Below are 17,333 nucleotides of genomic sequence, written 5' to 3' on the forward strand. Positions count from 1 at the left end.
GAAAAAATCTGAATATTTTCAAAATTATTGAATCGCCGTATTGCCGCTCCAGGCCGAAATATTGGGGCGGCGGTCGCCCCACTCGCGACGCCTCTGCTGTCGGCGTTTCAGAATGATGAAACGCTTTGATATATGCCGATTGTTTTGGCGGGAAGGAAACGCTCGCGACAATGTAAATTACCGCAACTTCAAAGAGACATCAAAGAGCTTATGTGACGTCATCCGACCCAGTGGAAAAATGGAGACCGTAGAGCAGGCTCTAATCATTTTCATTTTGAACATTGGTGTTGCCAGCAGCAGACGAGCAGACGTAAGTAAAACAAATTTCCTTATCACTAACTCATCTAGCAGCGTTCCTACAACTCTCTACAACCCTGATCCCCAAATCTGCAACCCCTCCATATTCAAAGCCATTTTCTATATATAATTTTATCATGATTTATTTTTTTCTGAAAAGTGTTTTTGGTAATATATGTGTTGCTTTGAATATGGAGGGGTTGTAGATTTGGGGATCGGGGGTGGGGGGGGGGGGGGGGGGGGTCCATCATTCATAGAGGGGGTCCATCATTCATAGGGGGACAAAGTCACACGCCGGATGCCTGTGTCACGTGTTAGCTGAATAATGAGAAAACGTCTAAATCCGCCATTTTTCATAATGTTTAAGGTATAAAACCACCAAATGTTTCATGTGGAACACCACTAAATGTGTCAGGTGCAAAACCACTAAATGTTTAATGGATGCAGGTGCAATACCACTAAATGTTTCAGGTGCAACCCCATGTATATGTTTAATGGTTGCAATACCTCTGAATATTAAATGGTCAAATACAACTAAAAAGTTATAGGTATTCTACCACTAAATGTTTATTGTGTAATACCACTTACTTTTTTAATCGTACCACTAAATGGTTTAGGCATCGAACCGCTAAATATGTTAATTTGTCATACGACTATATTTAGGGTATCATACCACTAAATGTTTAGGTATCATACCACAAAATGCAATTTACAAGCATTGTGATTTAAAAGTTAGATAGTTGGATAGTTAATATATCAGAACAGTTATTACTTCTCAAAAGGAGTCTTTGTCAATTAGCTTTTACTTTTGACAGTTTAAAACCAAAATATTATAAATGGTTTAATATCATATTTTATGTTTATTAGTTTTTGATATGTAAAAGAAAATAACACTTTTAACATAACATATCCTTAAACATTTAGTGGTATTTACACCTTAAACATTCAGTGGTATTAGAAAATTAAACATTAAGTGGTATTACACCATTTAACATTCAGTTTTATTGCACCTGAACATTTAGTGCTCTTTTACCTTAGACATTATTAAAATGGCGGATTTAAACGTTTTCTCATTTGTCAGCTAACACGTACGCACGTGTTAGTTATCACGTGCGCACGTGTTCGTTATTGCGAGCGCATATGTTGCTAACACGTTCGCACTTGATAGTTAACACGTTATCTCCCTTGCTCACTTTTCCTTTGATAATTACTCCAGACCTACTGAACAAATTTCATTGAAACTTGAAATGCAGATTTACTCTAAATGGGAGGCTGTAAACTGCACAATAATTATAACTCTACCTTGTGTTACGTCTTGGTAAGGACACTGTTCAGCTCTATACGAATACGAAAGAAATATGAAAATACATCGGATACAAATTCTTATCTAGTTATACCAACAATTATATATAAAATTATGAAAAAAAAAGATCTCGTAATATTAAAGCTATTATTTCGTTCTTATGAAAAAATTCAAAAAAGATAAACATGTCGTAATTGTCAGAAAAATCTCGTTATAACAGGAAAAATATCTCGTAATACAGAAAAAAAAAAAAAAAGATCTCGTTGCACAGTACTAAAACAGAGAAAATCTCGTTATAATGAGATCAATTATATCGAGAATAGATCTCGAAATAACGAGATTTGTATCTCATTTCATAAAAAAGTTATTATGATTTAATTATTCTCTATTTATTTTTATGCCCCCGAAGGGTGGCAAATAGTAATCGAACCGTCTGTCTGTTCGTCTGTCCGTCCGTCCGTCTGCCCATCTGTCCGCTATTTTCGGATAGCTCCTGCTCCATAACTTTGAAATAACTTTGCAGAAATGTTCACCATCATGAGACGATGTGTCACGCGCAAGACCCAGGTCCATAGCTCAAAGGCCAAGGTCACACTTAGAGGTCAAAGTTAAAAAAATGGGGTCTTTTTCGTGCATACTTGAGTCAATATTTTTGACTATTCCTGAATGTTCCGTTAACTCCATTTACCATGCCTTAATTATAGGTCAAAGAGGTTCGGGGGCATATGTCTGTTTTCAACGACAGCTCTTGTTTCTATGACTTCTTCTATGGCTTTCGTAAGCCATTTTGTTTCTAAATCCGGTAAACCAAAAAGCCACTTAACATACTTCATATCTGAGACGACGTTTTTTTATCTTTCAACATGAAAAAGCAGAAGGCACTGGGATGCCTTTCGAGAACGAAGTACGACACAATGATATCGATGCTGAAAAAGGAATTCGAAGTACCCGTCAGTCAAAGAACGCAAGAACAGAAACAGGCGATAATGCAACTTCGGAAACTTAGGGATCAGTATGGACTCAATGATAGTGGACAATTATTGTGTCATGGAAAGATCGTTAATGTTGAAGATGAATTATCTGCATTTGTCAAAAAGGCTTTTAAAGATAGTCACGGGTGTGCTCCTCGAGTGCTATACAATAAAATGAAATTGAAGTATACAGGATTTACCCTTCGGAAGGTCATTGAAATTCTATCTAAAAGTAAAAGTTATCATAGGCAGTATCCACGATTCACAAATAAGCCTATTCCAAAGACTGTAACAGCCGATCGACCGGGACATCGGTGGCAGATTGATTTGATTGATATGTCCGAAGATGCAGTTATGTTTAACGGTCACACGTACAAATACATTTTGCAAATCATTGATGTATACTCGAGATACATTTTGCCGCAACCGCTAAAAAGCAAAAAAAGTACCGAGATAGCTGCAGTACTTGAAAAGACAATAATGCAAAACGGAGCTCCAAAAATCATACAATGTGACAACGGCCCCGAATTTAAGGGACAGAAAATGGACCAAATGATGGAAAAACATGGTGTAGAAGTAATACATGGCAGACCATATTATCCGCAATCTCAAGGAAAGAAGGAAAGTGTGAACGATCAAATCGCGTTTTGAAGCAAAGAATTAGATTCGCCAGTACAAGACGTGAAGGTTTCAGTTGGGTAGAAGGACTAACCTGGATAGCAAACGAAATAAACACAAGTGTATCAAAGGCTATTGGGTATGTTACACCATTTGAGGCCTATTATGGTAGAAGCCATGTCATTACAAATCAAACTGACCGGAATGTTCACAAGAAGATTAAGAAGGCCTCCAAGTCGTGTTACTCAAAAATTTTAAAGAATGCTCCTTGTCCAAGTAAATATAAAGTTGGAGAAAGAGTTCTTCTTCGCTACCCGTTTTCAGTGACGAGGACTCCCCTGAAACGTCATGTTATTCCAGGAATAATTTTGGGATTTAATAAGCGAAGAAGTAGATACCGCGTGCTTTATAAAGATCCTTAGCATCAGACAGATTTTGTAAGAAATTGGATCGGGGTAGAATACATCACAAGTACTACAGTCGCAAAAGAAAAAGGTAGAAGAAAGCGGGTTGCGAAACCAAAGTTAAGCACGAAGAAGAGGAATCATCGTGACAAACTATATAAGGTTATGACACATGAAGATTATTTGAATTTGCTTGATACCGATGATTTCCCGAGTGGAATTTCAGTGATATATGACCCGTCTCCAGATGGCAACTGCCAGTTTGAAGCGATCGCACACCAAATGCAAATCAAAGGAATACATAGAAATGCTACAACACTGAGAAAAGAAGCTACAGAACATCTTAAACAGCACGACGCGTTCTACAGACAGTTTGTTCATAACATGACGTATGAAGAATATGTTTTCTCTATGGCGCGTGATGGCTATTATGGTGATAATCTTACGCTCGTGGCTCTCATGAGGGAATATAACATGCAATGCATAATTATATCACCTCGAGGTCGCACACATACAAGACTTATATCAAATGATGGCTTTTATGATAGAATGTTACCTGTGTTGAGCATAGCTTATTTTCCAGAAAATAATGGAATGCATTATGTTAGTGTAGGGCTACAAAGAAACATTCTTACCGAGTATTTATCAGACTTTGAACAGCCAGACAGCAGTGACGAGGCAGCAACAGACTATGATCTTGGAGACGCATCGGCTCAAAGAAAACAGGAAAACGGCAAGAAGTCCGTTCCAAAACCAAAGGCCAACGAGACCGAAACGGATAATGTGCGAAAAGAAATGCAAAGTAGATTACATAAAGCTGTCTTGGAAAAACGGACTGGGGTGCATAAAAAGACACTAGAATTTCTGCGGTTACCATTACACATACAAATACAAATTGTCCAATATTGCTTAAATGATCCTTCATTTAGATTTATTTTAGAAAGGACACATGAGCATTTCAGGCTATTGTTTAGGATAATGAACTGCCAACGACCACAAATCCACATTGGCTCCCATGTTATGAGTGACATTCCAATACCCGTAAGTGTCAGACGTCTTTCGAGAACTGTTGGACGAAACAGTGGATTGCTGTTAGAAATAAGAAAAATCATAAGAAACAGGAAATGGTTTAATGCTTGGCTTTTTCTTAGAGTGTGTGGTATTGGTTGGTATGAAATCACAGATATCCAATACCGCTGAATTCCGGAAATAAAGGACTGTTTTAGTTATCGTTTGACTGCAATTGTCGTATTATCATAATATGAGGTTTGTTTGAGAAATGCTATTTGACTGACGTTTTCCTTTGAAGAGTATCGTTTAGTTTAAACTGTAGTTTGTGTAAATTGCACTGACATTTTTTGTACTTGTTTTTGATGTGTTCAGTAAAGACTAAGTTAAATGTACCAGTTTTGTACTATATTCATGTTTTCATGTTTCTCAACAAGATAACATAATATTCTGGCTGCTTTGTCTATCCTTCTCTCCGTCCGTTTGCCACAGCGTGACCCCGACTTTTAAGGAACACAACTCCATAACGAGAGTGTGTTCGGGTCAGTTTTCAAAATGTGTTTACTGAGAAATATCGCACTTTGTATGATATTTTTGTATGTAGAAAAAGTTTTACAATGTAGTTTTTATACATATACTTATACAATGTGTAGTGTTTATACCTATTTGGACCCTAAGATTGTTGTTTTCAGTTTTGTATCAAAACTGAATCTATACCAAAATTTACCCAAATGAAACAGTGCTAAGTATTGTTTAAAAACACCAAAAGTAATTTACGGGATTCATCAAAATAAAGGTAATAATTATGCCCGTCCGTATACCGGCTACCAGTCATTGTTCTGTGTTTTCGTTTTCTGTATTTATAAATAGCATTTTTACGTCACTTCCGGTCAATCAAAAACGTCCAAAACTCCCTGCCTCTGCATAGGAGTCATATATTAACTTAAAGAATATCCCTGTTCTGCATGTCACAATGAAAATATCTACGAGTGCAGTGTGCAGAACCCAAACACATATGCAGCGAGTCCATTCTTATCGTTATTAATTGTGACACGTTTCTTTCCAATGCTTAAAGTTTTATAAATGATTTAAGAAATATTTTAAGCAACAACAAGGTAGTATCTACGGTGGCATAAAGGGGACATAGGATTTTTTTATTTATTACGTGCGCACGCGATAGCTATTACGTGGCCACGCGATAGCTATTACGTGCGCACGCGATAGCTATTACGTGGCCACGCGATAGCTATTACGTGCGCACGCGATAGGTATTCCGCATTTGGACCCTGGACGTGCTTCCTCGCATGAAAGAGTTCGACGCCTCGAGTGAGGGTCGAGCCTACAGCGTCTAGGGGCAAGTGGTTTTTTGAAGTCAGCGGCCTTAATCACTCGGTCACGGAGGCCCCTAAATGATCTAAGGAAGAAAATGAGTAGACCTTCCCACACGTATTTTGTTTCCATCAGAAATATAAAAAAACAATATCGCCATTTTCCGAGAATTGCTGCTTTCAGATCCGCCATTGAAAAAGCACTTACAACGTGCATGAGTTCCCAAAAGAATCCGGGTAATGCCATAATTATGGAATATCGGGCCTCGCAGAATCGGGCGAGGCGCGACATTCCGACGAGACACGAAGCGAGCACGATATTGTAACACGAGATCTCGCAATGTCGCAATATCCCATACCACGAGATTTCGCGGAAGAATATCGTGCCTCGCTTCATGTTTTGCCGGAATTTCGATTTTCGTGTCTCTCGGTAAAATATCGCGCACTGCTTCGTGTCTGCGCTTCACAAAGGATTTTCTTGTCTCGAGTCGACGCACGAGATGCGAAGCGAGTCACGATATTGTATGATTCAAATATCGCCCGATTCTCGCCTATCGCAGTAGATGTTCAAACCTTCAGACCTAATATCGTGCCCCGCTTTGTGTCACGAGAATCGGGCGATATTTGAGAGACATAACATCGTGCCTCGCTTCGTGTCTCGCCCGATTCTCGCGACATAAAGCGAGGCACGATTCTCGCGTGTTGCGTCTACCGGTGAAAATTACTTTAACACAGTCTAATCGATTAAGGTTGAACAGCATCGAATTGCGTACTGCAGAATCGGGCGATATTTGAATGACATAGTATCGTGCCTCGCTTCGTGTCTCGCCCGATTCTCGCTTCGTGTCTCGTGGTTTGAACATCTACTGCGACACACGAGAATCGGGCGATATTTGATCTCATCGGAGACACGGTATTCTACCGCGAAATCTCATGGTATGGGATCTCATGGTATGGGATACTGCGACAGTGCGAGATCTCGTGTTACAATATCATGTCTGGCGTCGCGTCTCGTCGGAATAATAAGGATGAGAGGCACGATATTCCATATGACACTAACGGGATTCCGTATGTTTCAGTGTACACCTTCAGGTTCAGCCAATCAAATTTCTTGAATTAGAGATATTGGAATAAATAGTTCCACTGCAGTTTTTAGGTTTAAGATTATATATAAAAAGCATTAGTTAACCTATTGATGATTACACTTGACATGAGGTAAAACGGCGAACCTCGATTCTAAGATTTTTTCTGCCGTGGAAAAATATGTGACAAATGTGCTTGTATTTCATAAAAAATGACATGAGACAAATGTGCTTTCTTGTCCCTTAAAAAACTTGATCGGAGCACATTTGTCACACAAATGTGTTTTTTTGGTTAGACATTTGAGGTCCCATGAGACAAATGCGACCGCATCGGTCTTACGTAAGATAAATGTGCCCCGAGACAAATATGCTCCTACACTGCATCCTTGAGATAAACTTTTTCATTACCCGCCGCCAGGAGGCGGTGGGTTTATTGGTATGCTAAAAAATTTTCGCGTGTGGGACATGGAGCAAGTCACGTGACAGGTTTTCGATCCTGTAGAGATTTTTTTTGTTCGTAGATGTGTGATGCACTAATACTTTATTTAAATGATAAAATATTCTAATTATATATATATATATTTTTTTTTATATATTTTTTTTTTTTAAAATAAGAAAAACTTGGGTCACGTGACACCTTTAGACCATCTTCGTAACACACCGTAAGTTACAACCATCTCGGAAGACCGTGACCTAATTCAAACGATCCTTTTGTTTACATTTTTATTTCTACAAATTTCGCCTTTCATGTGGTACATTTGACTTAGAAACAAGAATTTTATAATTTGGTGGTGATGTAGGATTACCACGATTATCGGAGATTTGTGGAATTATGCTTTTTCTTAATATTAAATTGTAAAAACAGATTGTTTATGACGTCATCAATATTCGCGTACATAACATGTAAACAAATTCATATATCAGCTGTTCAGTGAGCTGATAACCTTTGATAGAGATGAGTAAATGGAAATGTGTTTACATTACTTCTGTTAGGATTCTGGTTAGGAAAGTGTGGATAGTTTGCATAAACTATAGATATTAGATTTTTTAGCATATAATTTTATATATTTAGATTGCCATGACCTGCAGATGACCCCAATTATTTTTGAGATCATTAAAAGGACATTCATTATGACTGATCTGAATATACATTTCTTGCGGTGGAAAAACTTTTGACTTGTTTTATGACTTTTATGTTCAAAATAATCATGAGTCGGTTTTGCTTTTCGTGTATGAAAGTTTGTGTTTATTTTTTAAAAGCTGTTCTAAGTTTAATTGCACTATAAAATAATTGCAGATAATGCCTAATATTTCCGGTTGCACTGCAATCTATTTTGTGCGAAAGTTTTCAACATGTATTTTACACAGAAGGAATAGCTGTTGAACAATAATAACTATCTATGATGAATGCGTTCAAAAGATATAAACTATTTTCTATGAAGCTACTTAGATGTAGAACTTAAAAAATACCCTCTTACATACTATACCAGACGTTATTATACGCTTACTATGATGCTAATTGTCACTTGGTAAATGTAATAATTTTTTGTTTCAAACAATGAAACTTTTCAATGTAACTATACGTTTTAATTCTGTTATTGAAGTAAGTAACCGGTTTTATAGTACCTGTGGGCTTAACAGTTGATAGATCTCAATTATTAACAATATTTCCATCTTGAAAATGAATAACCAGACTGAAGATCTTCTATTCCAACTGTAATATCTATATTTGTGCTAAATATTTACACTCCATAACATCTTCACTTACCACTTCATTTAAGAGAATGTACAGTGGAGCTATATTCTGCGTACCGTCTCATAATTACAAACCATTGTGCAAAGTTTTGTCTTTTACAGAAACTGAAAAAAAACCCATAAAAATAGTGGTCATTTGAGAATTTTCTTACTTCTTTGCTTTATTTTCGGGACTACATGAAGATTTTTTGTCAATTCTTTGTCAGTCTGGTAAAACATAAATAACTTATTGTGGCATTAACTTTTAACATGTTCTGCACGTCATATTTTCTAATACAGGCTTGAGAATGGAGCATCAGCAGACAAATTCCTACAATTTCTGGACGTCAGGTGCTTATTTCGACTGCTGGGGGAAGGGGGAAGTAACCAACGAGGCCTCTGATTGGTTGAAAAAGTATGTGGTGTATATCTACCATGTACAGTGATCTCCCATTGGTGCAAAATATGTTGGATGTGTTTGAAAACTATCTTATTTCATAAAATTAAACTGTAATCCATGATTACTGGCATGATGCATTTTGTGTGAGAAATATGCATGTTCTATCAGTAATGCATTTTTATGAAAAAAAATCACTGCCGGACTATGGGTAACCGAGTTCAAGAGAAAAAAGTGCCAAAAAGTGATGGTCAACATACATATTTCCTGCAGTTTTTCGATAGTTCTTGGATAGTTCTTTCAACCCGAGTAGGTTGCATCAAAAGTTTAAATGTAAGGAAAGCCCCATGACCGGAAACATTAAAATGTGGGCCTATTGAAATTTAGTTGTTTCCCTATGACCACTATGCGCATAGTAGACGGGGTCAGTAGACGCTTGCTGTTAACGGATTAAAAAAAACGTCCCACTTACTGTATTGAATATTAGATAACAATATAAACGGGTGTTTCATGATATGAAATTAGCGCCCAATAAATTTTCAACGTAGAAAAAAAGCTGTAATACATAAATTTCAATGTGAAACGATTTTCATCCCGCTGCCGTAACTGAACTTTCCACATATACATATAATTTTCGGGTTTAACGTAATGGAGGGAGGGTATTATTCGCCACAATAAAAACTTACACATTTCAAATTAGTAAATGTAAAGTCCATGCACATAGATGACAACTTCTAACTTCCCGTGAATGTAAATTGCTTTTTTGCACCTTTCAAATTGATAAATTACATGCACCAAGATGACAAATTCTTACTTCCTTGTGCGTAGACTAAATGTTTCAAATGAGAAATTTGAGTTTACACTAAAGCAAATTCCAAATTCTTATTCCCACGCATGTACATTTGATGCTGCAACTTGGTAATTACCAAATAGTATTTCATTCAAGTGCGATTTTTACCTGTCACAAGACAACTGTTAATTTGTATGTTCGAAACTTCTGGATATTACGGTCTATCTGTAGAACAAATTTTGTATCAAGGATGCTAATATTAGATCGTTACCCACAGTATTACTTTTCGTCATAATCTACAGAGTCACCTAGCGTAAAAAACTGTAGTTTTCTACATTTCCCAAATATGATCAACGACTGCTCCTTGGAAGGCGAAGTTTGAAGGTCGCCGACGGTGTAGCTATTTTAAATAGCTGTTCATAGTGATAAACTTACTGAAACAAGTTTATAGTCAGTCCTACAGTTATATCTTTTAGCGTCGACACAAGCCGTAATGTAATTTCACACTTTATTAAATGGTGATAATGCAGTTTTTATACACTTCAATGGGCTATTCCAGAAAATATTCGCCCCTCCCCCTATCGAAGGCATTTCAGCCCACAAATACCCCCTTGGACACCCCTAAAACACCCCCTTGTACAAGCATAAGCATAGGGGAAACACCCCCTGGATAAAGTAATTTGACACAGTATTACCCCTGGACAACCTATAGAAGGCATTTTCACAGACAAATACCTTGAAAGACCCCCACCGCAACCCCTTGGACGCGCACCATTTGGAAAACCTATGGAAGGCATTATTTCTGAACACCACCCCCTCCCTTCCCAGGACAAGCCATTTCAAAAGACCCTCGTGCACAGACACCCGCTGGACAACCAATGGAAGGCATTTGTCATCAAAAAACACTCCCGTGTAAAAGCTGTCTCCAGAGACCCCTAACTCCACCCTGGGCAGACTTCCCCATCCCCAGGACAACCTGTGGAAAGCATTTTTTTCTGAAACACACCTCCCTGGAGAAACCGTCTCAAAAGACCCCCTTAAACAGACACCCACTGGACAACATACTGAAGGCGTTTTTCCTGAAAAACACACCCCAAGACAAGCTGTCTCCAGAGACGCCCCTGGACCGACACCCCTTGAACAATCTATATGGAACAAGCATTTTTTTTCTGAAAAAAAAAAACATCCCCTGGAAAAGCCGTTTCAAAAGACACCACCCAACCCCCTTTAAACAGACATCCACTGGACAACCTATGAAAGGCATTTTTTTTCTGAAAAACTAGCCCCTGGAAAAGTCGTTTCAAAAGACTCCCTCCCCCAAAAACAGATACGTTTCCTATTATAACTACTAAGTTTGAAAGTACGAAAAGTAAGAACTTTCTGGATAAAAAACACGCGAATAATGGACTTTGAGAAAGAAATAAACGGCGTACAATTTGAAAGGTGCAAAAAAGCAATTTACATTCACAGGAAGTTAGACGTTGTCTCCTAGGTTCATGGAATATGTATTTATTAATTTGAAATATACAATATTACAGTTTGTATTGTGGCGGATAATACCAAAAAGCAATTTGCATACACAGAAAGTTAGTTGTCATCTAGGTGCATGAACTTTGCATTTCAATTTGAAATATATAAGTTTGTATTGTGACGGATAATACCCTCCATGTAACGTCACAGATTCACTTTAATGCAGCCCACCCGCTAAGCTCAATAGGCTGAGCGCAGATCTACGACTCTCGGGGTTGTGAGTTTGAGCCCTGGGCGAGGCGTATGTTCTCCGTGACTATTTGATAAAAAACATTGTCTGAAATCATTCGTCCTCCACCTCTGATTCATGCGGGGACAAACAAATAACGTTGGTGCAAAGGTAGCGTATCCGTCTTGTACTCGAGAGGTCGGGAGTTCGATCCCTATCAGCAACAAACCTTATTTTACTTCACTAGTTTTTTTTTCATTGTATTTAGCATGAGCTTTTCAAATACATGTATTCAAAACAAAAAATCATCCATATGTATACTAATGTATACTATATGTGTGTATACAAAAGTAAGAATTGAGAATGACACCCATTTTATCAAAATAATTTTTTTAACTCAATTATTCTTTTATTTCAACCCTGGTACATGTACATATACAGCAAGGGCATAAAACAAAACACATTGTCCTTTATATACTGACAGTGGTTCCGGAACAAGATAGATATAAATTTCATAATTTTAGAAAGAAATTATATGATAACTATAACAAGAAAGTACGTTATTCTTTGAAGGGGGGAGAGACAAAAGTATTGAATCAGCTACGCTCGTGATCAAATTGGTTTTCCAAAAGTAGTTCTAAATAAAGAACTGAAAGTAGTTCTGTTTTAATTATGGTAAAGGTCAAACTATATATAGTTAACATATATAGTCAACATATACAATGTAAAAGTTGAAGTGGATTTTAGAAGAAATTTTTGTAATTAAATATATTTTGAGTTTACCTATAAAGGATTTGGAAAATAATGTACAATATAGTCAACATGTACAATGTAATCTTAAGAAAAAAATATTTTAAGTACAATGTACTTTGAGTTTACCTAAAAACGTATTTGTTTGTGAAAAAGAATGTCAATGGAACTGAATTAAAAAAAGATCCATTTTACGAGTTAAAAACCATGAACATCATGGATAATAGATACATTGCCTTAACAACAGAATGTATCCATCATTTAGATTACTTTCAATTAGCAGCAGATAAATATTAAACTGCAGTTAAATGCTGGCGGTTACATACATAAAAAATAATATTAGCTGACGGTTAATAAACCAAATAAACATTATAACAATGGTATCGAGTAAGATGAATCGGTGGTGGAATTGGTGCCTTGCTAAAACAGACATTTTAGCGAAATTTATTCATTATGGTTCCTAGAAATTTACACAATGGTATAAGAATTTGTGTGTTTTCAGATGACAGTAAGATTTTAAATGATAAGTTTTGTCTATTTGACTGCGATTCCTCAAAGAAACGCGCTCTTTGTTGTTGAAAGAAATCACATTGAAACAGATAGTGACTCTCAGAACCGATTTCGTTTTTATCATAGACATTACAGATTCTATCATGATAAGGGATTTTCTCGTATCTTAATTTTTCAACCGGTAGTTTGAAATTGGCAGGTCTAAACCTGAATAATGTCAGGGCGTCATCTAAATCTAGAACTTTAAAGTAATTTTCGAAACAATGTTGGTCTTTAAAAACGTTGTATGTGCGTCCCTTACTGGATTCCGTAAGTTCAGATGACCACGATTGTTTATATTGGTCTACAAGTGTTTGTTTGACTAATTTATGTATACATTTACTGGTTATTAAGTTCTGATTCAACCATATATCCGGTCCGCCAACAGAATTTAGGATTTGTTTGACATGTTTTAACCATTTGTATTCTACATTTGGTTGACTTAACATATAATAATATAGCTGCGTAGATAATTTTGATGATTTGCCTGTTATCAGTCTGTTCCAGAATGAGATCATTCTCGTTTTTACGACAATAGAGATTGGGTATCGGCCTAGCTCACCGAAAAGCATATACAAAGGCGTTGAAATCCGCGCTTTGGTAATCGTAGAAAATCATTATGAACTTTTTCTAAGATTTCAAGGCTTTCAAATCCGAATATTTCTGAGCCATAGGTTAAAATAGGTAGCACTGTATGATCAAACAGCTTAATAATGAGATCGATCGGCAGATCTGAGTTATTGGATTTATATAGTAGCATGAACATCGCTTTCTTAGACTGTTCGACAACATGCTTTCTAGCTTTGAGGAAAGATCCGCTGCTAGAAAAAGTTAGACCTAAGTAGTGATATTTGTCTGTAATTTCGATTTCTCTATCTCCTAGCTTGAAATTAAAATTTCGAAGTTGACGAGCACCGAAGATGACGATTTTCGTTTTGGCTACATTAACATTTAAGCGCCAAGTATTGCAATACATATTAAATGAGTCGAGGCAGTTTTGTAAATCTGTAGACTAATCTAGTTTCTCAATTACAAATGTATATATAAATTACAATGTATGTATTTTTCTGTCCTTATGCCTTCACGCGGTCTTTCGAAACTATATAGGTTCTCTATGCCAATGAAATAATTTTGTATTGATAAGACAATATCTCCTTTCGACTAAAAAATTTGTTCACTTTCAGCAGATATAATCAATTTGGTCAAGTTTAGGCATTTTTCCGTCCGAACAGATGTAGTATTCAAGTGGTCATAACAAACAATTTGTGACCCATACCTTTTTGGCTATTTTATGTTCACAATTATCTATATACAAGGATCTATGTAACATTTGTTTTTCAAATTCAAAACAAAATTCTTTACTTTGAGTATTTTTCTTTGAAAATTTTTTTTTCATTTCTATCATTGACATGATATTGTGTTACAATTATGTCTATGATATTGGGCTGTCTCGATTCATGTTTTGTTTGTATTCAAACGAAGCAGAAAATTATGAAAAAGTTTTAAAAATCGCTAGCAGTTTCAGCAACAGTGGGTGTGTTTAAAAAATGCTTTACAAAATTAAGCTTGGTGACCTATTTTTTGTATTTGTTTATAGTTTTCAGCACAAAATTTTCTATCAGATGTGTATATTTGAAGAAAATCTATGAAATAAAAAGAACTATAGGAATTCTTTTTAATTGCATTTAAGGATTTTTTATTACTAAACATATATGTTCCCATGATTAGACTATGTGTCGCGCAAATGGATGGCCAATGGCAGTCGGTCCATGGTCAAGGTCATTATTGAAACTGTCGACCGGAAGGGGACTACTGTATTACCACTGCAATACTCAATCACATATTAAACTGTTTTATGTATGTTATGCCCGAATTGCTCATTGACAGGATCATTACTATACCGGAGTTAAAAAGATATCTGCAGTCCTTTAAAGGTTTCCTACACACAGGTCAGGGGAGCGGTGGTCTAGTGGATAATGTGTCGGCCGCTCAATTCGAGCCCCATTGGGGTCACGACCATGACTTCTCATATGACACCAGTACTGACTTTTTCCAGGAAGCGGACTCGAGAGTGGTTCCAATAAGCTTGAAGCTTTCAACATAATCGAACTAAAAATAAATTAGTACACTAAACTATAAACTACACACAAATGTTCACGCAATACCTAAAAGTATTTCTCATCCGCAGTTAACAATTAAGTCTTATATGATTATGATTTAGGTATATACAGATTTTTCCTGGAACCTGTGTGGCACTATATGACGTATCGAAAAACTAGCCTATACCAAACACAAAAAACATTTTTGCGATGAACCGTGTTGATGGATGTTTCAAGTTCCATGTTTCCAATATACCATCTAACCGTCGGTTTGGTAATACTTTGTGTATTATAGTTTACTATGAGTCCGCTCGTTTGCATATTTTATTTATTGTGTTTCTTTTATTCCTAAACTGAAGCAATCTTAGTACTCCATCAAAATGAATATGGCTTGTTTTTAAAGGAAACATAAAGATAGCATATCTATAATGGTTAAGGAAGTTATGAATGGGTATGGGCGACATTTAAAATTGCAAAGTTGAGGTCAAACGTCCAAGATTTCTTTCAAAGATAACATTAAAAGAGTAAAATAAACTGTCACATTCTGTCTGCTGTAACCGACCGAAATAACAATGATGAAGAAAATAGAATATTGCTAACTGGCTAATGTTTCAACCAGTCAGTAATAAGCATAGCTTTCTTGTGAAGATACAATATTTTTCTTTTGACAAATGTGAATACCACTATTGTTCCTTAAATAACCATAGAACATCTGCGATCAGATAGAGGTTACTTTTTCATAAGGCTATTTTCCTTCAAATAATCAAAAAACCAAATATTCAACATTTACTTTTAACGTGTGTTTTATTTACTAAGTAAGTTTTGAAAGGTATGGTTCTTCTTCCGACGCAACTATAGGACTAGGAGTGGGGTATGGGCGATTGCTTTCTTTGTACGTGGCTTCCTGTCAGAATTTAGTTATTGTCTTGTCTTTTCCCTATGCCATTTGATAACATTGACAGTAATGTTATTGTCTATTGTCTCACTACTAAACTTACCATTTTAAACTAACAGAATTTCCTGAAGGCTGTCAAACAAGCGACTTTAATCAATGGATTCGAAAATATTCATTATAACGGACGTGGAAAGTGCAAGATGTGACTCTATCTTAAATGTTCACCACTCGAAAGACCGCGTGAAGGCATAAGGACAAAAAAATACATAATTTATATATAATTGAGAAACTAGTTTAGTCTGCAACTATTTTGATAAAATGAGTGTCATTCTCTATTCCTACTTTTGTATATACACATATATTGTACATAAGTATACATATGGACACCAACACTTTTTAAAAAAGTTATATCTACTGTACAGGCAGTAAATTGGAATCTGATATCAAAACAAAACATTTGTAAAAAATTCACATGAATGATTTTTTATTTTGAATATTTGAAAAGCTCATGCTAAATACAATAAAAAAAAATAGTGAAGTAAAAGAAGGTTTGTTGCTGATAGGGATCGAACTCCCGACCTCTCGAGTACAAGACGGATACGCTACCTTTGCACCAAAGTTTTTTGTTTGTCCGTTTGTTTAGGTTTAATACCGTTTTCAGCAGAATTTCAGTTATGTAACGGTTTGCAGTTAACCTAACCAGTGTTCCTGGATTCTGTACCAGTACAAACCTGTTTTCCGCAAGTAACTGCCAGCTTCCCCGCATGAATCTGAGGTGGAGGACGAATGATTTCAGACAATGTTTTTTATCAAATAGTCACGGAGAACATACGCCTCGCCCAGGGCTCAAACTCACAACCCCGAGAGTCGTAGATCTGCGCTTTTCCTATTGAGCTTAGCGGGTGGGCTGCATCAAAGTGAATCTGTGACGTTACATGGAGGGTATTATCCGCCACAATACAAACTTATATATTTCAAACTGAAATGCAAAGTTCATGCACCTAGATGACAACTAACTTCCTGTGTCTGAAAATTGCTTTTTGGTATTATCCGCCACAATACAAACTGTTATATTGTATATTTCAAATTAGTAAATACATATTCCATAAACCTAGGAGACAACTTTTAACTTCCTGTGAATGTAAATTGCTTTTTTGCACCTTTCAAATTGTACGCCGTTTATTTCTTTCTCTAATACCGTGTTCAGACTACGTTTTTAATCCTACATTAACTTTGGTTTATTTTTTAAACTCGTTTGCGTCCACACTATAAGTGGTGTAAAACGTGAATTTTGTAAAGGTCAAGTGGTTTCTGTAATGTAGCATTAAAACTACCTCGGGAGGTGGTTTTAATACTACATTAAAAAGTAATGCTACATTATTTTACCAATGTGAACGCAAATGTGGGTT

General features: G+C 36.3%; 1 protein-coding gene across 1 annotated transcript; it reads left to right on the forward strand.

The window, feature by feature from the left end:
• The first annotated feature begins 2,463 nt into the window (after positions 1-2,463).
• On the forward strand, positions 2,464-3,222 carry LOC128554867 (SCAN domain-containing protein 3-like). Its single transcript, XM_053536184.1, has one exon. It carries the CDS (start codon positions 2,464-2,466, stop codon positions 3,220-3,222), a length of 759 nt encoding a protein of 252 aa, XP_053392159.1.
• The last annotated feature ends 14,111 nt before the right edge of the window (positions 3,223-17,333 follow it).

The sequence above is a fragment of the Mercenaria mercenaria genome, unplaced genomic scaffold (genome assembly GCF_021730395.1).
Source record: "Mercenaria mercenaria strain notata unplaced genomic scaffold, MADL_Memer_1 contig_816, whole genome shotgun sequence".
In the NCBI taxonomy this organism is placed as follows: Eukaryota; Metazoa; Mollusca; class Bivalvia; order Venerida; family Veneridae; genus Mercenaria; species Mercenaria mercenaria.